This window comes from Schistocerca piceifrons, chromosome 5 (genome assembly GCF_021461385.2).
Source record: "Schistocerca piceifrons isolate TAMUIC-IGC-003096 chromosome 5, iqSchPice1.1, whole genome shotgun sequence".
Classification (NCBI taxonomy): Eukaryota; Metazoa; Arthropoda; class Insecta; order Orthoptera; family Acrididae; genus Schistocerca; species Schistocerca piceifrons.
In genome coordinates, this window is record NC_060142.1 from 496,593,895 (window position 1) to 496,613,290 (window position 19,396).

Sequence of the window (19,396 nt, forward strand, 5' to 3'; positions counted from 1 at the left end):
AAGGAATGAGAAATGAGATTTAGGTTTACAATGACATGAACAATATTTCATTGTGGCTATTCTTTGCTGAAAACAAACATGAAATTTGTAATGTACTTCCAAACATGAATTACATTTGCTTGTGTAGGACTCAAGCAATAAACAACTGTAATAATTAATGAATACTATATCACAGAAAACTACAAAATATTAACATGGAACTTGAAACCGATCAGTCATTTTCTGTTTCCTTCTCTCGCTCTCTCATGGGACCTCTATAACACTGTGACTTGATCATAAAGCATGTTCAGGTGAATAATAATTACATAACTAATACAATAATAACTACAGTGTGGCTGTGTAAGGAATCTGTAGTAGAATAATGAAAGGCTGAAAGCAACATATATCATCATTTTCAAAGGCACACATCAATTCCCAGTCCAGTATATAGATTAATTCTTGATAATCATGAGCAAAGAGTATCATCTGTTTGACTTTTGAACTTGGCAAAAATTCCTTTACCACATAGAAATTGGATCTCTCAGTCCGTAACTCAAGCTTCAACAGTAGGGGCAGTTTGAAGTGGAAAACAGAAATGAGCATTTGGCGTCATTGGCCGGGAGGCCCCTTGCGGGGCAGGTCCGGCCACCTTGGTACAAGTCTTATTACATTTGATGCCACATTGGGCGACCTGCGCACCAGATGGGGATTAAATGATGATGAAGACAACACAACAACCAGTCCTTGAGCAGAGAAAATCCCCGAACTAGCCAGGAATCGAACCCGGGCCTGTAGGATGGCAATCCGTCATGCTGACCACTCAGCTATCGGGGTGGACAGTTTGAAGTGAGAATGCTCTGCCTATAACATCAAATCTCTGTTTCAAAAAGGGCTGCAATGTCCAGCTATCTCTGCTTCTGTTCAGTAGTAAAGCTGTAATGGATCCATTATGAAGAAAGTTTTCTCTGGTTTACATAACATGTAAGACTTCTAGGCACTGAAATTGGTGGAATCCATGTGTACTCAAAAAGTCCTTCACAAGTAACATGGCAGCCTTCTTTAAGAGCATCTGCTAGCAGCTTTATACTTTGTTCATCTGTTCACATACTTGCTTTCCTGGTCTGGTATCACTGTTTATGTTCACTTGATCATAACAAAGATTACTGGTCTAGTGGAAAACAATTACTAGCCAGTGGGAAACTGAAATACAGTTTGCTGTTATACCACTGCAAACTTCAGTTAAAGCACTATAGATTTTTGTTCAGTTTTTGCCATAACCGTTATCAATGCTGCCTGTGCAGCCCTTATTCTTCAACAGTCATGGTACCTGAGAACAAGGGAGGTTATATTTTGAATGTGCACCTCAACACATTCTTCTTTCTCATCCCCATCTTTGTACAGGAACAACATAAAATGATGCTACAGAGTGCTACTAAGGTACTAAGAAGCATGTAAAGGAGTGTATATCTTACCTTCCCCTGAGGCTGTTCTGGAATTTCTGTTTTCTTTGGTTTAGTTTTATTTCTTGCAGGTGGTTCTGGCTTCCCTTCTGAAGATTGATTTTCATCTCTGCCATGCCGTAGATTTTTTTCTGTAAGCACAGAATGCATAAAATTACGTAGCTGGTGAGCTCTCTGTAAACAAAATACTTTTAAGAAAATGAATATTGATTTGGATGTTAATTTCTGTAGTACAGGACATGAGGCATACGTGAGCCACAGCTAAGCTGTTACGTACTTTAGTGATCCTTGGGCCTCAAGCCAGATGAATGTCATAAATCACACAATAGTACAGATATTTAGCATAATGCTACAATCAGATCATCTGATCTACTGAGGGACACAGCACATTGGCAAAGGTCAAACACAGATAGGATTTGAAAAAAGACAAAAGCAATAATGCAATTGCACTTTACTTGCAATGTATCATCTAAATTCAATGGAAAGTGAAAGAGCTATAATGTTTAATGTCTCTTCCATACCCCAGTCAGCAACCTGTACTACTCTGCTCTCTCAAATATGATTTTGGCCTTCACTGACCAGGCATTTATCACACTGGTCAGGAAAATCCACACTTGAACAATGACACAAAGAAATTCAGAGCCATACATGGTTCTCGTAATAAAGCAAATCTGAACATTACATTACCAAAGAGTACACAATAAAACACAATTGTTACTCCAAAAATAGGTGAAACCCATTTGCACTTTTTCACATACCATCCTGAAAGCCACGGCTAAAGGCAATGGTATATTTCTTGACTTCTGAAAAGATTTTGACTAAATACCACCCTACCACCTTAAACATTTGACTGAATGAGGATTGTTTATAAGGTAGAATGCAGTAATTAAGTCTGTTGGGATCTTTGATGATCATGTTGTGTAGTATATTAATGATCTAGCAGTCCTTTTTGCAGATTTTGCAATTGTATGTAATAAGGTACGATCTGGAAGTGCTGCATAGGTATTCAACCAGACTTTGTTAAGGTTTGAAAGAGATGTAAAGATGGGCAACTTACTTTAAATGTTCAGACATATAAAATGGTGCTTTTTACAAAATGAAAAAAGAATAATATCCTTGATTACAATAACAATTAGTCAGTACTGGAATCAGTTAACTCATGCAAATACCTGGGTATACCAACCTGTGGGGATACAAAATGGAACAATCAAGGAAATTCATGGACAGAGCAATACATAAAATAAGAGAAAAGCAATCACTCACACACAGAAAGAAGACTGATACATGGAGCACACAGAAACATAACAGTAAAAAGCATTCACACTAGCTTTTGAGCTCTTGCTCTTTTCTAGCAAAAGCACACACATTCACACACAACCAAATAGATACCAAAAACATGCACTCCTGTGGCCAAAGTGAGACTTATTATTGATACACGATTATTGAAAGCTGTTGTCTGAGCTGACAGAGGGGGGGAGGGGGTACAGAAGAATGCAAAAGTTGGGGGGGGGGGGAGATAGTGGGAAACAGGCAGGACTTTTGACAAATGACTCAGCTGCTGCACAACAAGATGAAAGGAGTAAAGAGGGTACAGGAAAAAGTGATATAAGAAGAGGGCAATGTCTGTATGGTAGTGGTGGTGCGGAGTAGGGGGGGGGGGGGGGGGGGGGGGGTTTGGGCAAGAGAGCAAGAGTGTGTTGTGGGAGAAGACAGTGCATGGAGAGGAAGACAAAGGTAAAGTGGGAACAGGTTAGTGGGGGTTTAGGCCAGGGAGATTGCGAGAACTTGGGATATGGTGCCAAACATCTGTGTGACCCATCCTTGAATATTGCTCAAGTGTGTAGAATCCCTAACAAATGTGATTGACAGGGAATATCGAACATATACAAAACTGAACTAGCAGATGCTTACAGGTAGATACACAAGTAGCTCTGAACTACGCAGATCAGAATTGTCTCAACAGAATATCCTGAGTTCTCGCAATCGCGTTGGCCTAAACGTCTTCTAATCTGCTCCCTCTGCTGCACTTTACCTTTTTCCTCCTCTTTTCTGTCCACACTGCTCCTTCCTTATGCAGGTTGTGCACTTTCTTCTCCCAGGACTCTTCCCCCCCCCCCCCCTTCCAAAATGGGAAATCTCCCCCTCTCTCTCTTTCCCTCCATCTCCCCTTTTCCTTTTCTACCCCTCCCCACCCTCTCTCCACTTTCTTTATCCCTCTTAACCTCCACCTTCCTCTCCTTTTTTTTCACTTCTCCCTTTCCCCTCCTCTCCCTCTTCCTATACCTCTTCTTGCTCTACCCTCTGTACTCCTTTCATCTTGTTGTGCAGCTGCAAAGTTATCTGTCCAAAGACCTGCCTCTATCCTGCTACCCTATCTCTGCATCATTACCTAACCCTCCCCACCTCCATCACCTCAGACAACAGCTTTCAAAACCTAAGTATCAATGATAAGTCTCACTGTGGCCACAGGAGTGCATGTTTGGATATCTGTGCAGTTGTTTGTGTGAGTGACTGTGCATTTGGTAGAAAAAGAGCATGGGCTCGAAAGCTAGCGTGAAGTCTGTTTCCTGTTATGTGTCTCTGTGCTCCACACATTGGTCCTCTGCAGGTGAGTGATTGTCTTTTCCACATTTTCCGTAACTGGAGCAGTGTTATTGGATCAGATGTAGGTGAAGTCAGTGGCAGACTTCAAATCACTGACAGGACACTAGGGAAATGCAATCAGTCCACAAAAGACATTGCATACAAAACGTTTTTGTGACCCATACTAGAAAATTGATCAAGTGTGTGGGATCCATATCAAATAAGATTAATCAGGGGATATTGAACATTTACAAAAAGGTCAGTCTGAATGGTCACAGGTTTGTCTGGTCCATGGAACAACATCAAGGAAATGCTGAAAAAACTGAACTCTCAGATACTTGTAGGTAGACACAAATTATCATGAAAGCCCACTTAACAATACTTCAAGAACCAGCTTTCAAGAATATACTACAAAACCCTAGGTATTACTCCCATAGGCATCAGGAAGACAAGATTAGCCAAGTTACTGCACACACAGAGGTGTTCAACCAACCATTCTTGTTGTGTTTCACACATGAATGGAACAAGAAAAATCCTAATAATTTATATAATGGTAAGTACTCTCTGCCATGCACTTCACAGTGGTTTGCAGACTGTGGATGTAGATGCACAAAACTTGTTATCTACACAACAGCTTGCTAAGTATTTGTTGAAAAAGGTCCACAGACATTCATATTACTGGCAATTTAAAACTGGAGTCAGAAAGTTTCAGCTGAGCAAAGCATCAAAAACTATCTTAGGCTTGCTTAAAGTCCACCAAGACAGCAGTTACCATTAGGATGTTCAGCAACCAGCAGGGGAAGTAACCATGGTCTCATTATTTGAATTCGGAAGTGCTTTTGTTCCTGGTACAGCTTATGGAACATACTACCCCTGCACTTGTGCCTTCCTCGTCAGTAAGTCAAGACATCTGATGATAGCAGCATGGTATATTACTAAAATATTACATGATTTCTATAGTTCCACCAAGCTGAACACTCAGAAAAGAGTAAGGAAAAATAAGAGTTATTACTTTTGAGGATGCTGTATAGTGAGAGCTGCAAACAGCACACAGATAACGATAGTGTATCTTAAACGAAGGCATCAAAAATTTACAAAACATTGTTTCTGAGTATAGAGTAAGATAGCTACAGACCATAGCAAAAACCATTCACCATTTCATCAACACACTTGTGCAGTATAAATATTATGATTAGCTGTATGCCTATGCATGTGTGGTCAAGTGGGTAAGTGTCGGACAGTAAATCTCGAGCTCTAGTATGCAATCTCAAATCTGTAATAGGATTTTTTCTGTCACTTATCACTTCTTCCACTTCTAGCAGTGAGAAGTGTAAAAGAAAAACACCAAGTTAAACAATGTTAGAGTCTGTGTTCATGTAGGTCCCCCTATAACAGGTTGGGGGTCAGAAAGTGCACATCATCCCCAACAGAGCCATGCCTAGTAAAGTGCTGTATCGGTGCAGTGTCCCAACCAACCTTAAGGTCAAGGACAGCTTTACCTTTCGTGTTTAAAATTCAGTTGGGACCATGTCTGTATCTACACGATGGTAAAGGTTTCTGATTTGCATGAACACACACAGATTGTAAAGAATTTGTTTAAAATCTAGTTCCATTATGGAGTGTTTACTTCAGCACCCAAAAGGCTATCAAAACTGTTTATAATGAACTATAGGAGAGCATAAATACATTTATTCCTTTACTTAGTTTGTTGCAGTATGTTCCACAAATGAAGGGTTGTGGTACAGAATGTGTCACTGTGCTAGTCAAATTTAATTCTGATTTCTGTTCAAGAACAAAAGATTAGAGCTCTTGCCCCCTCTCTCTTTTCTTCAAGAGTGCATGCAATACTCTATTCCTTTCTCTCGAAAAATGAAGTGTAGTATCAAGGAGCTATAAAGACAAAACAATGTGTTTCACAATACTGGTTACAGTAATAAGAATTTCATAACTATATGATTCAATGTGAGTTTATGCACAGCAAAGAGTATGCAATTAGTATCCTAAAATCAAACATGTATAAGATACAGCTATTTTAAAAATGGAAGATGAATAAGATTTCCTTTTCTTCAAAGTTTGCAATAATTCTTATCTCAAAAGTCACTGGGCATAGTGCTTCAGTAAACTCACAGCATAATTTTGCACACAAAGCCTGAAAATAATAAACATGTATAATAACTTTTTCAAAAATGATAATTACAGTTAGTCTCCTCTCATCATAGTACACTTGTAAGTATGTTCTCTTGTGCCGTACACAATGGAAAAGTACATACAATGAATACAGACACTGAATTAAAAACCAAGCAGCTACACTGTTTGCCATTAAAATAGGCATGAAGTGTACAACATGTATGGATTAGCATTTCAGTGTAACCGCACAAAGCAAGTGCGATTAATGCGATCTACATTCTGTACATAAGGAAAGATCACACAGCAGAATTCTCACTGAGAAATCACATTTTAATGATGGGTGGTTGTGAGATCATGTTATGCCTCATGTTATGCCAGCATGTGCGAGAATTCAACAGTGGCAGGATGGTGGCCTATCAAAACTGCAGGTTATTGTTTCACAATAATGCTGCCTGCAGAGGTCAGGATCGCACAACTGTCATGCATATCAGCAAAAGATGAGATCGAGAGAGCCATACTAAGTGCTTTGCAGGACAATCTCTGGAGTGTCACAGACTATCATTACCTCGCAAATAAAACTCTAGACCCAGTCTGAACAGGCCTCAGATGGCCCAACGCTTCTGGCCACCTGCTGTGCCATACTCAGCCAATAGGTGTTGTTGGATGCATACATGGAGAGGCACATGATCAGCACACCATTCTCCTGGCCGTTGTCAGTTTTCATGACCAGAGCTGCTACTTCTCAGTCAAGCAGCTCTTCAATTGGCCTCACAAGAGCTGAGTGCACCCCGTTTGCCAACAGTGCTTGGCAGGCCTGAACAGTCACCCATCTGAGTGCTCGCCATGTTTGACAGTGCTTAACTTCAGTGATCTGATGGGAACTGGTGTTACAGCTGCAGCAAGACCATTCGCATTATCCCACAACTATTGTGGAAATAAGAATCATTTGGTTCAGGACAGCCATACTCAGTAGCATGCAAACTTCACAAAATCAGTGCCAAAGATGACATGCATATTCTTCACTCAGCCAAGGAGAATCATACTACCACATCATACACCTTGAGTCATGAAATGGGTTTATTTACAGCATGACAAGTATCCATGTGGACAGTGCGATGATGTCTGGAGTAACGTGGACTTTCAGCACGGCAGTCATCATTGTGGCTTTCTTTGAGGCAGCGGCAGGAGTGAGAGGCATGCTCACAGTATTGCACCCAGTGACAACACTGACCACAGAAGTGATGTTACTTCGTCTTTTCAGTTGAATCCTAGTTCTGCGTACAGCCTCACAATAGACATATCCATGTGTGGAGGCTGCACAGAGAAACTGCATCCATCATCATTATAACAGGCCTAGCACCTAGCATGATGGTAGGGAATGTGGTTGGCTAGGCAACATAATCACGTCTGGTTTGCAAAGCCAGAAAATAAGAGTTACAGAATCTTGAGCTTATAATACCTTTGACTAAAATACAGTGCTGCTTTACTTTCTAATGCTTTCCTAAGTGGAAACAACTCCCCCCCTCTAGAGCACACCAGAATCTTAAGTGACCCCTGGGTAAGCCCTTGACTATATCTTTTATTGATCATGTACAATAATAAAAACAGATTAATATACCTAACATTGCACACTGGAGAAAAAAGGGTTGCAGAAACCAAAAAAAAGAAAAACATTCAAATATGAGTGCATTCAACATGGTTTGTGTGGAAATTGTAGCCAGTCACTTTATAATGTTTTTAATACTTTTATTTTCCCCATTAACCAGCTTTCAGGTTGATGCAGGCCCATCATCAGATGGTGGATATTTACAAGAACTTCATACACTGGCAGGAAAAATTGCTGTACCAAAAAATAATTAATTTAGAGTAATGAAATTTTGAGAATACATTTGCCTAGGTAACATATGTAAGTGAGTAACATTGCAAAATCACTAGTTAATGTAAGTGCAAGGTAAGCCATTGCAAATGTGAAATGCTGATACATTAATAACAGGCGTAACTGTCAGGATGTTGAATGCAAGCATGCAAATGTGCATGAATTGTGTTGTACAGGTGTCAGATGTCAGTTTGTGGGATTGGGTTATATGCCTGTTGCAATTGACAGGGGCAGTTAATGCTGGTTGTGGATGACAATGGAATTGCTGTCCAATGATATCCAGTGAGCTCAACTGGAGACAGATCTAGTGGTTAAGCAGGTCACTGCAACATGTTGACACTTGTAGAGCATGTTGGCTTACAACAGCAGTATGTGGGTGAGTGTTATCCAGCTGGAAAACACCTCCTGGAATGCTGTTAACGAATGGCAAAACAACAGGTCAAATCACCAGACTCTCATCAAATTTGTGGTCAGGGTGTGTGGAATAACCATGGGAGTGTTCCTGCTGTCACACCACAGACCATAACTCCAGGTGTGGGTCCAAAGTGAATTAGCACACAGACAGGTTGGTTGAAGGTGCTCATCTGGCCACTTCCTAACCAACACATGGGCATCATGGCGCTGCGACACAACCAGCTTTCATCAGAAAACACAACAGACCTCCACCCTGCCCTCCAATGAGCTTTTGCTTGACACCACTGAAGTCAAAAATGGTGATGGTTTGGAGTCAGTAGAATGCAAGCTACAGAGCGTCAGGCTTGAGCTGTCCTTGACATACCCGATTTGTAACAGTTTGTTGTGTCACAGAGGTGGCAACTGCTGCTCAAATTGCTGTTGCAGATGCATACAAAGTGCCACAGCCATATGCCGAACATTATGGTCTTCCCTCTCAGTAGTGCCATGGGGCTGTCGGGAGCCCAGTCTTCTTGCAACCGTACATTCCCGTGACTACTGTTGCCAGCAATCAAGCAATCATGTACAGTGCCTACATACCTGCCAAGTCTTTCTGCAATACTGCAGAAGGAACATCCAGCTTCTCATAGCCCTACGAAGTGGAGTAGCACAGTGGTCCGCCCACTGGATTCACATTTGCATTCAAGAGGACAACGGTTCAAAATTGCATCCGGCCATCCAAATTTAGGTTTTCCTGATTTCCCCAACTGCTTAAGGCAAATGTCAGGCTCATTCCTTCGAAAGGGTATGGCCGCTTTTCTTCTCCATCCTTCCCTAATCCGAGCTTGTCTCTAATGACCTCATTGTCGACGAGCTGTTAAAGACTAATCTCTTCCCTCCTTCCTCTCATAGCCCTATTACACAATCTCATTCACATTCAGTGAGGTGATGATAGTGGCATCCTTGTCATGTTAAAGGCATTCTTGACTAACACCAACTCACCATGCCCAATCTCAAAGGTAACTAACGCTCATGACCATTGCAGTGTGTATTTAAAGCAAATCTGTTTGCATCCTCATAGTGGCACTACTAACGCCACTCTTATCCGACAGGTGTGAAATTTGAATGGACATCATCTTGTAGCTGTAGAGACCTGACTATGGAAGACAAATGGCGACTTGTAAGTAGCCATAAAAAAATTTCTAGTCCTGACATCATTAAAAAGTAGTGTAATATCAACTTCTAAATTATTTTCTTGAAAGAAAAACACCAGACTATGCTATACTTTTTTTCCTTTCCCTGAGAGCTCAGAGGGTCCATGGCTCCCCTTGCCCCTGGGCAAGATAGCACTACTTGAATTTAATCATTTCCGCAAATGGCAGTTTGTGTTTGGAGTTGGTTGTCTACTGTGCACGAATCGGCTTTCCTGTGGAGTGTCAACATGAACTCTGTTCAATATGTAATAAGCATTAACAGAAAAGAAAATTATGAGGAAAAGTTAGCCACAAAGAAATTAGCGCTTTCCAGACCAGATTCATTGTCTGAGAAAGTAACAACATTAAATAAATGTGACTACAAGTGAACGTTTAACAAAGTAGTGTATAACAAGCGTAAGTTGTTGTGTGCCTACAATGTAAGAAATCGCGACTTTCAGCCCAGAAGTTAATTCATTAGCTAATACATGAATTAGGGATTTTGTACATTTGTGTGAAAAAATGAAAAATCACAAGAACTCCCACTTAGACAAAAATGCAAAACGGATAGTAGTGAAAGCTTAAACATTATTTCATTCTTGCCATGAACTGTATTTAGTTATATACAAAATAACAAAATTTCACAAAAACAATTCTTCCCTTTCTTCAGACAAGCCATGCATATTATTACTATTATTATTATTGTTCTCCTTTAGGAGAGCGATTGAACTTGAATTCATAATTTCATCTCTGGATGTTTTCCTTCTTTGCTTCCCAAAAGCTTATCATCCTCTCAGAATGCTCCTTCTTCCATTTACCAGGCTGGCGTGATGTTCATTCCTCAAACTTCACACTTGTGATTTTATTCTGGCACTCTTCGAGATTTTTTTATGTTGATCTGCTGCAGATCCCTCTGGACTTCTTTCAGCCATTCTGTGCTGCATTTACTCTTTGTTATAATATTGAAAAGTTTCCTTGCTGTTCTGGAGTCTTCCATCCTGTAGATATGTGTATAAAATTTGGCTCGGTATTTTCTGATTTCATCTGTTACTGTGTTTGGTCTTTATATAGAGCTCGTTTTGTGGTCTCTTCATCCAAATGCCATTTTTGTTGATTGCCCCATAAATCTTCCTGAGAATTTTTTTTTTCTTGCTTTTCTATTTCCCTAATTTTTGAACGACCATCAATCACCATTGTTTCAGCTGTTTAGATTTCTTCTGAAAGAATATTTGCATCTGCTGAAATGCACTTCTTGTTGTAATGCATCCATGTTAGCTTGTACGCCCTCTGGAGCTTGGTGATTCTTTGTTCATTGGTGATTTGATTTAATCCTGAGGACTGTATAGTTTCTCCGAGATATTTAAAGTGGCAATTTTACCATGTTTTGTGATTAAAGGGGATTTATTTTCTGGCTGTCTTTCCATATATTTGGTTTTTTCATAACATATCTGTAGTCCGGTTTTTTGTGAAATTTCTTGTAGTTTTTCCACTGCGTGAATTGCTTCCGTTCTGTTATTGGTGATAATTGCTATATCATCAGTGAAAGCAAGGCATTTTACCTTAACTCGGTTCTCTTTTTTTATATCAATTTGGATGCCCTTTATATAGGATTTACATTCCCTCATAATCTTTTCCAGAACAATATTGAAAAGCATTGGGGATAGTCCATTCCCCTGTCAGACTCCAGTTTTGATTTTGAAGGGTTCTGATATTTCACCCATGAATTTCACTTTGGATGTTGTTCCTGTATGTGTCTGTTCTGTGATTTTTTATGTCTTTCGGTCAATCCCAAACTCTTCCATGATTTTAAACAGGGTTTCACAGTCCATTGAATCATATGCTTTCCTGAAGTCGATGAATGTAATTACAGTGTTTCTGCATTTCCTCATTTGTAATATTGTCTTTAAGCACCAGATCTGTTCCACACATGATCATCCTTTTCTGAATCCGGCCTGGTATTCACAAATTAGTGGATCTGCTTAGGATTCTGTCCTGTTGATAAGTGCGTTGGAGAGGATTTTGTAAGCGACTGAGAGCAGGGAAATTCCTCTGTAATTGTTGATGTCTGTCTTGTTACCCTTTTTATGTAGCAGATGAATTAGAGCGCATTTCCAGCCCTCTGGTATTTGCTCCGTCATCCATATGTCTGATATTATATGATGTAGTTTCTGCATAAGTATAGGAGCATTTAGTTTCCAGAATTCAGCAATGATGATCCAATCTTCCCCTGCTGCTTTGTTATTTTTCAGCTGTTTGACCATCTCCATAATTTCCTCGAGATCCAGGGCATGTGAGTCTGGGTATGTGAATACTGGAGGAGGATGACAAGTTTTTCTTGGGGTAGTTCGCAGTTGAGGACAGAACTTAAATATTGGGCTAAGATCTTGCAGTTTTTTTTTGTATTAGGCTCCAAAGAACCATCGGGTTTCTTGAAGCACAAGCTAGGCACTCGGTATCCCTGTAAGTTTTCTCTGAAAGTCTTATAGAAATTTCTTGTATTGTTTTTGATGAAATCTTACTGGATATCCCCATTTTTCTTTTCTAATTATTTTTGAGGTCTGTTTTTGGGTTTTAAGAAATTTCTCCCAGTTTTCTTCAGTTTTGTGACTGCAAAATTTTTTCCATGCAGTTTATTCAGTTGTCGACTGCCTGACCGCAAGTTGCGTTCCACCAGTGATGTTTCCTGGTGCGAGGGGGTTGTCCTAATTTAATGGATTCCTCTGTTAGTTTCTTCCAGTCTGTTGACTTTCCCTGACTGATTTGCATGATGATTTTTCTTTGTTGAGTTTCAGATATTCTGGATCTGGTTTGGTACTTTTGGGTGGCCTTTTTAGCGTTCTGTTGGGTTGGAATTTTGTTTTTATTTGAAGGAGATGATGATCTGATTCAAAGACACCTTTGTGGATTCTGATGTTTAGAATTTTTTTTGTTTTCCTTGGAAATTACGACATAGTCAATTTGGTATTTACCCTGTCTAAGATTGGGTGATCTCTAAGTGGTTCATTTATGTGGAGGTTTTTGAAATTGGGTACTCATGACTTTAAGTCTGAAGTTTCTGCAGAAGTCGATTAGTTTTTCACCATTCTTGTTGGTACATTTGTGTTTGGTATGGGGGCCAGTGGTATCTCTGATTTTTTTTCCCTTGCCTAACAATGCATTAAAAATCACCTAATAAGATTTTCACGTGTTGCCTTGGTATTTTATTTGTTGTTTCTTCTAGTGTTTCCCAGAAATTGTCCACTGTTTCAGGGTCAATTTTACTGTGGTGATTTGTAGGGACGTGATAAAAGTGTAGGCTTTATTAGCTGACTTTACTGAAAGCAGGGAGACTCTTTATTGGTAGATGTGAATTCAATAACTGAGTCGAGTACGGAAGTATGAACAGTGAATCCAGTTCCAAAAACTAGTAGTTTAACTCTCACTTTTATGGAAAGTTTGCCCTTGTAGATCCCATAATTTTCTTTGTTAAAGTGTCCTTCATCCATGAATCTTGTCTCTTGCAGTGCAGTGATTTTCAGGTCAAATTTTCCCATTGTGTTGGTGAGTTGTTTTAATTTGCCTGTTTTATTGAGGCTGTTCACATTAACTGTGCCAATTAAGTTTTTATGTTTCATTTTGAGAGTGTGAGAACGGCAGAACGGAGCAATGAAGAAAGTATAAACTTTCCATTTCTTTTGGAAATTTCATTTTGAAGTGATCTTTTTATATTCATTCATAATTTTCTGGGGGCTTTTTGAATAATGGAAATATGAAAACATTTTAATTTATCTTACTGATATTTGTGTCTGTTGCTACGAAGGGTGTAATTTCAATTTTTATTGTTTCTTATTTATGTTAAGGTACACAGTCAATTGCAGATGGCCAATATACTTTATTTTTGGCTATCCAGTTCATTAATTTGATTTCATCCTTAAGATATTTTTGTGCTTCCTGTTTATACTTTGCTACATTCACCATGCTTCTGTATGCTGCAAATCAATATGTTGTGGGATGGAAAGAGCAACTGTGCAACAGACAGAACAATTCATATGGAATGTTTTCTTATTACCTTGACAGGAAATGTGTCCTAAAAATGGGTATGAGTTTTATTGTAAGACCTGGCATAAAAATGCACTCATTAAAGAAAAGTAAAACAAGTCTTTTATCATAACAGCTACACGGCAAAAGACTAGATAAATGTAAGCAACCAGATGTGTACAAGATCATATGTTCAGAATGTCCCAGGCTTTTACAGTGGTAGAACAGGAAGATCATTTTTCATACACTACAATACCGTGAAAATATGGCAACTGTGTATACAACATAAATCTCAACAGCAACAAATGTAATGGGAACAAACACAACTTGCTAGACATCACTTAACAGATCACAATCTATAACATCCAACCTGCTACTATAAGACTCTTTTGAGCTTTATTAGAGGTTCCAGGGATACACAGACAGCAGATCCTACAACCAGATTATGAACACAGCAGACTATACTTCCTGTATTCAGCAAGGACTGCTTCTACACAAAAGAACCCAATGACAAAATGATAATGCATCAATTCAGGTATGAGTTGCCACACACACACACACACACACACACACACACACACACACACACACAGGCCGAGTGTACAATACCAGTGATCCTGCTACGAGATGCCCACTGTTGTGAAAGAGATCAAAGAGTATGTTATTGGGAAAGCATTCTGCATGGATACACAACACGACTGGTGAACTAGTGTTACAGCCTAGAGTAATATGGGTTCCAAGTTATAAAATTTTTAATGGAGTTCAATCACCTTGACGTAAGATAGACTGGTTACACCACGATTAGTGGCGGACCAGGAAGTACAGTGATGCAAGACAGACGGGCTGCAAGAAGCTATAGCCACTGCTAGGGAAAACACTCGTAGACCATTTTAACTAGCTGCTAAGAGAGAATTAAAGCAAGAGTAGCAGAATAAAAGATGCCACATGCTGTCATCACTAGTAAACCGCACATCACAGAATTACGGAGAGCTCTTTACATATCGGAGCCCCAGCTCCAAGTAAGAGAGAATGGTTCAGGTCAATGGAAATGATGCAGTCCGTGTCGATGACATTCCCTTCCGTGATCATGTTATTTTAGTAAGTCTTGTCACAGATCAACCAGCGCAGTACAGCCAGCAGTGGAGTGCCGCAAAGCTGAACTCCACTGACGAATTTCATGCTGTGTTACATCAACCACTACTGATTGGAGAGCTGATGAACTACCAGCAGCAGTGCAGTACCAGGTTCTGTACTCCCTGAGTGTGGGATGGAGGACGATGACCAGGCCGGCAGTACTGGGTTTAAGGCTTGCCACCTACACTACACTGTGTGTGGGGTGGACCAGGGAAGGAGAGGCACGGAGTGGGATCGAGTGCACTTCCTCAGCCGGTAGTTTTCCAGAATATTACCTGTAGAAGTATGATTGATGCATGAATAATACCGTAAACTCACAGAGTGCGCCCACCAGTTGGCGTTACAAATGCAGTGCCTCGACAAAATGGCGACAAAGCAAGATAAAAACTTTTGTGTGTTGAAATATGCGAGATGTGCATTTCAAAGGATTTCGGGAAAGAAGCACCATGTAAACAGAGCAGTGTGCATTGTCATCGAAAATTTAGGGGCATTGGTCGTCTCCGTAAAAAGAAAGTACTGTTCGATGAAATGTATGAGATGCGGTTGTGGACAGAGTGAGGGAAAGGTCCGTGCAAGCCATGTACTTCGAATACCGTACCAACTGTGTGGGGATTTTTGAGACAGAGGTTATATTTCAAACCGTACCGTCTGCAAGTCGTGCAACAATTAAAACCGGAAGATTATGGGCGGCGTCTTCAATTTCGCATCACAGTGCAGGGAACACTTGAGGGTGAATATTTCGCGTCCAGCCTGATTCTCATCGACGACGCAATCCTCCCTTCATTTGGAAAGGTTAATCACCACACTGTGGGAGGGGCACAGAACACCCTCACGAAACGGGGCGCATGAACTAGGGTCGCCGAAGGTTAATGTTTCCTGTGCCGTGTCACAGACGGAGCTGTATGGGCCGTTTTTCTTCTGTGAGAAGTCTGTGACGGGTGTGAGATGTTGGAATTGTGATGTTTCCACAACTGACAGCTGATTCCGAGAATTTAATCTTCAAACAAGACGGCTTCTTGGAGCATCGATGTTTGTCACTACATAAACGACGACGAACTTTCCAACCACTAGACTGGATGTAGTTGTCAACCTGTGGCTCTGTGCTTTGATCCCTTGACGGGTGAAGACCCGTCTAGATCGCTTGACCTAACGCTTTTAGACTTTTTTTTTTCCTTTGGGGGAACATTAAGGACCATATTTACATACACCCAATGCGGAGAACACTGGAACAACTCAGAAAACGCTTCACTGCTGTGGTGACGACTGACATTATACTGAGTGCACTATCTGAAAATTACCTCGAGCAATTAAACTCGTGGAGATAACATCTTGGACCTACTGATAACAAACAGACCCGAACTTTTCGACTCTGTAAGCGCAGAACAGGGAATCAGTGATCATAATCCCTGAATATGGAACTAAATAGGAATATAAAAAAAGGGAGGAAGGTTTATCTGTTTAGCAAGAGTAATAGGAGGCAGATTTCAGACTACCTAACAGATCAAAACGAAAATTTCTGTTCCGACACTGACAATGTTTAGTGTTTATGGAAAAAGTTCAAGGCAATCGTAAAATGCGTTTTAGACAGGTACGTGCCGAATAAAACTGTGAGTGACGGGAAAAACCCACCGTGGTTCAACAACGAAGTTAGAGGAAACTATTGCGAAAGCAAAGAGAGCTTCTTGCAAGTTTAAACGCAGCCAAAACAGACAAACAGAAGCTAAACGATGTCAAAGTTAGCGTAAGGAGGGCTATGAGTGAAGCGTTCAGTGAATTCGAAAGTAAAATTCTATGTACCGACTTGACAGAAAATCCTAGGAAGTTCTGGTCTTACGTTAAATCAGTAAGTGGATCGAAACAGCATATCCAGACACCCTTGGACGATGATGGCATTGAAACAGAGGATGACACGCGTAAAGCTGAAATACTAAACACCTTTTTCCAAAGCTGCGCAATTCCAACAGGGCAAAGAGACACCCTACACGTCCAGAATTGGTACCTAATGGCTCCAGGAACACTCGTCTGAGTTTAAACACTTCCGTTGGCCACCAAACTCCCCAGACATGAACATTATTGTGCATACCTGGGTTGCCTTGCAACGTGCTATTCAGAAGAGATCTCCAGCCCCTCGCTCTCTTATGGATTTATGGACGGCCCAGCACGATTCACGGTGTCAATTTCCTCCAGCACTATTCCAGACATTAGTCGAGTCCATGCCACGTCATGTTGCGGCACTTCTGTGTGCTCGCGGGGCCCTACGCTATATTAGGCAGGTGTCCCAGTTTCTTTGGCTCTTCAGTGTAATTCTTATTTCACCAGCTATCGATGGATCTTCAAAGAATTACATTATTCCATTTTTAAAAAATCTGTTAGTCGCCATTATAGCGCAGTAGATAACAAAGTTTCACTTGTCAGCTATGCGGTAAAATACTCTCTGCTTTGCATGTTATTGTTTGCCAAAAGTTCGTTTGATTGTCTTGAACCCTGTTTCACATATGAGGCATATTACGAATATTTAGCTTCCACTCTACCGTTTGTGCACACAATTGGATGTGAGTGCACTACATGTAACCCCTTTTCTCGAGAGTGGCAATAGATAGAGAACTCATCTCAAGTTTAAGGAAAAATTAAGTATGTTAGCTTCATTTCATAGAGAGCAATATGTGATCTAATATGCACCAAACGCAAACTCGCAGTGACCACTATTTTTTATTGTGAACTATTCGAGTTTCGCACCGTATCTCAATAAACACAGAAATATCACTTTAATTATGACTGTCAACGAAATAATCGACCGTTCATCATGAAGCTGACGAATGAGGCACTGAGATGTGTAACAATCAATATCTTTTATAGAATAGTTTCTGTAAAATCGTTTGAGAAAGGTTGCTGTGCAACAAGCGTCCGTATGCCTCCGTTCTCGCAATGCAGCGGAGGAGTTTCCTTCGTAACGGACGAAGCTCACAACTTAAAAGGCGACAGGCAACTGAGGCAGCCAAGCCTTCGGAATAGAGGGATGGCACTCGCCCAGTGCTCAGATCGAGGGCGTGTTTTTGCAGACGGGCCAAGTTATCTTGTGTGACTCTAGCAATTTATCTCTAACGCACGATGATGGCTTACCTCGTGTTTATGTCCTTTCTCTTTATCATTGGAATGACATTTTGGTGCAATGGTTTGTCTTCCACGTGCCAGCCCTTTTTTCTACCATTTCCCTTTCTGCTTGCTTTTATTAATATAAATGCAAACCGTAGCGGCAGCTTACTTAACGATTTCATCCTTGTTCACAGGCACGGTCAACGCTCCACACTTCATGCTCACAGACCACTGTGCTGGTGCCACGACTTTCAGTGGCCTGTTCAGAAGTGTTCCCTTTAATTGTGACCGAAAACTTAACGGAGTCAGTCCATACGCACTCGGGCCAAATGGATCACTGGTGTGAGCTTGTGTAATTGTTATTTACGGTTACAACAGGTTCCCGTGTTGCATGGAAACAGGCCACTTTCCTTTCGGAGTATTGTTCACTTATTAATTACAATCTTTGGATGTTACAAGAAAAAAAGAATGGTCCATCGTTATTAAACTACTCTCATGTAGACTGCAGTGGCGTATTACTACTTTCTAACAGCCACATTTACGGCAATGTTGCTGTATTGTTCAGTTAGTACGGATGAACATTGTCTCATCTAATAGTGTTGTGAGATTGCTTCCAATGTTACTGCAGTGTGTAGGGTGAATGTTTTATACGGAACCTTGCCCATGAGCTTTCGGAGCATGAGGCACAGCTATTCTCATTCGGCTCTCGGAGACAACCGCAATTTTTTCCTCCTGCGAGTTTTTACTGCTGTGCAGTTGCAGCATCAGTGTCACGTTTCATGGGTCATCATCCGACTGCCTCTAAAGCTGTTGGGCTCAAAGCGCTAACGGATATAGCGTCCTCTTACGGCAGCGCGCCAACGTACAAACAACATTCCAAAAATCTGAACTGAGAGGCGGCGAGGTGAAGGGGGCAACGGTGAGTTTCGCGGTGGACTTTGCAGGTTTGAGATTTCAGAAATACATATAATAATATATTACGCCAAGATCGCTTAATAATTGCAATGTTCACATTACCTGTTTACGCAATTTAGTCTCTTTTAATAAGTGACGACCTGCTGTATAATTCATTGACATATTTTATACAACTTCTTAATGTTCGAAGTGCATAACTGTAATTGTTTTATATCATGATGAAACTGTTAGTGGAGTAATCACATCTGAAGATGGCTTTCAATTACCAAAACTGGTAATATGAACTTTCCAATTACTAAGCGATTTTAATGTAACAAATTATTATAAAACCTTAAAAGGTGACATACTTCCGTTTGGCGATACGTCACCTCCTGAACAAATGGTTCCAGTATACCGTTACTAGTCTTCATGTACACTGCACAACACAATTAAAGGATCATTTTTTTCGACACACTGTAATTGTCTCCCACTGCGAATTTCTATCAAGTTTGAAATTTGGCACGGTGCCTAAAACCTTCCTCCCTAGGGAACCCTTTTCCGTTTTATTCTGTGTATATCTATGTCGCCCCCCCCCTTTCATAACACAAAATAGGAGGGCTGAAAATGCAGAAGCACCCTTTGTTGCT

At 40.5% G+C, this 19,396-nt stretch overlaps 1 protein-coding gene across 2 annotated transcripts in view; it reads right to left on the reverse strand.

The window, feature by feature from the left end:
- The window catches only part of LOC124797853, a 432,230-nt gene that overhangs the window by 88,299 nt on the left and 324,535 nt on the right, over window positions 1–19,396 (reverse strand). For both annotated transcript variants that reach the window (XM_047260921.1, XM_047260922.1), the window contains one exon: window positions 1,452–1,570. In XM_047260921.1, coding sequence (XP_047116877.1) covers window positions 1,452–1,570 — 119 coding nt within the window. The remainder of the gene's footprint in view (window positions 1–1,451; window positions 1,571–19,396) is intronic.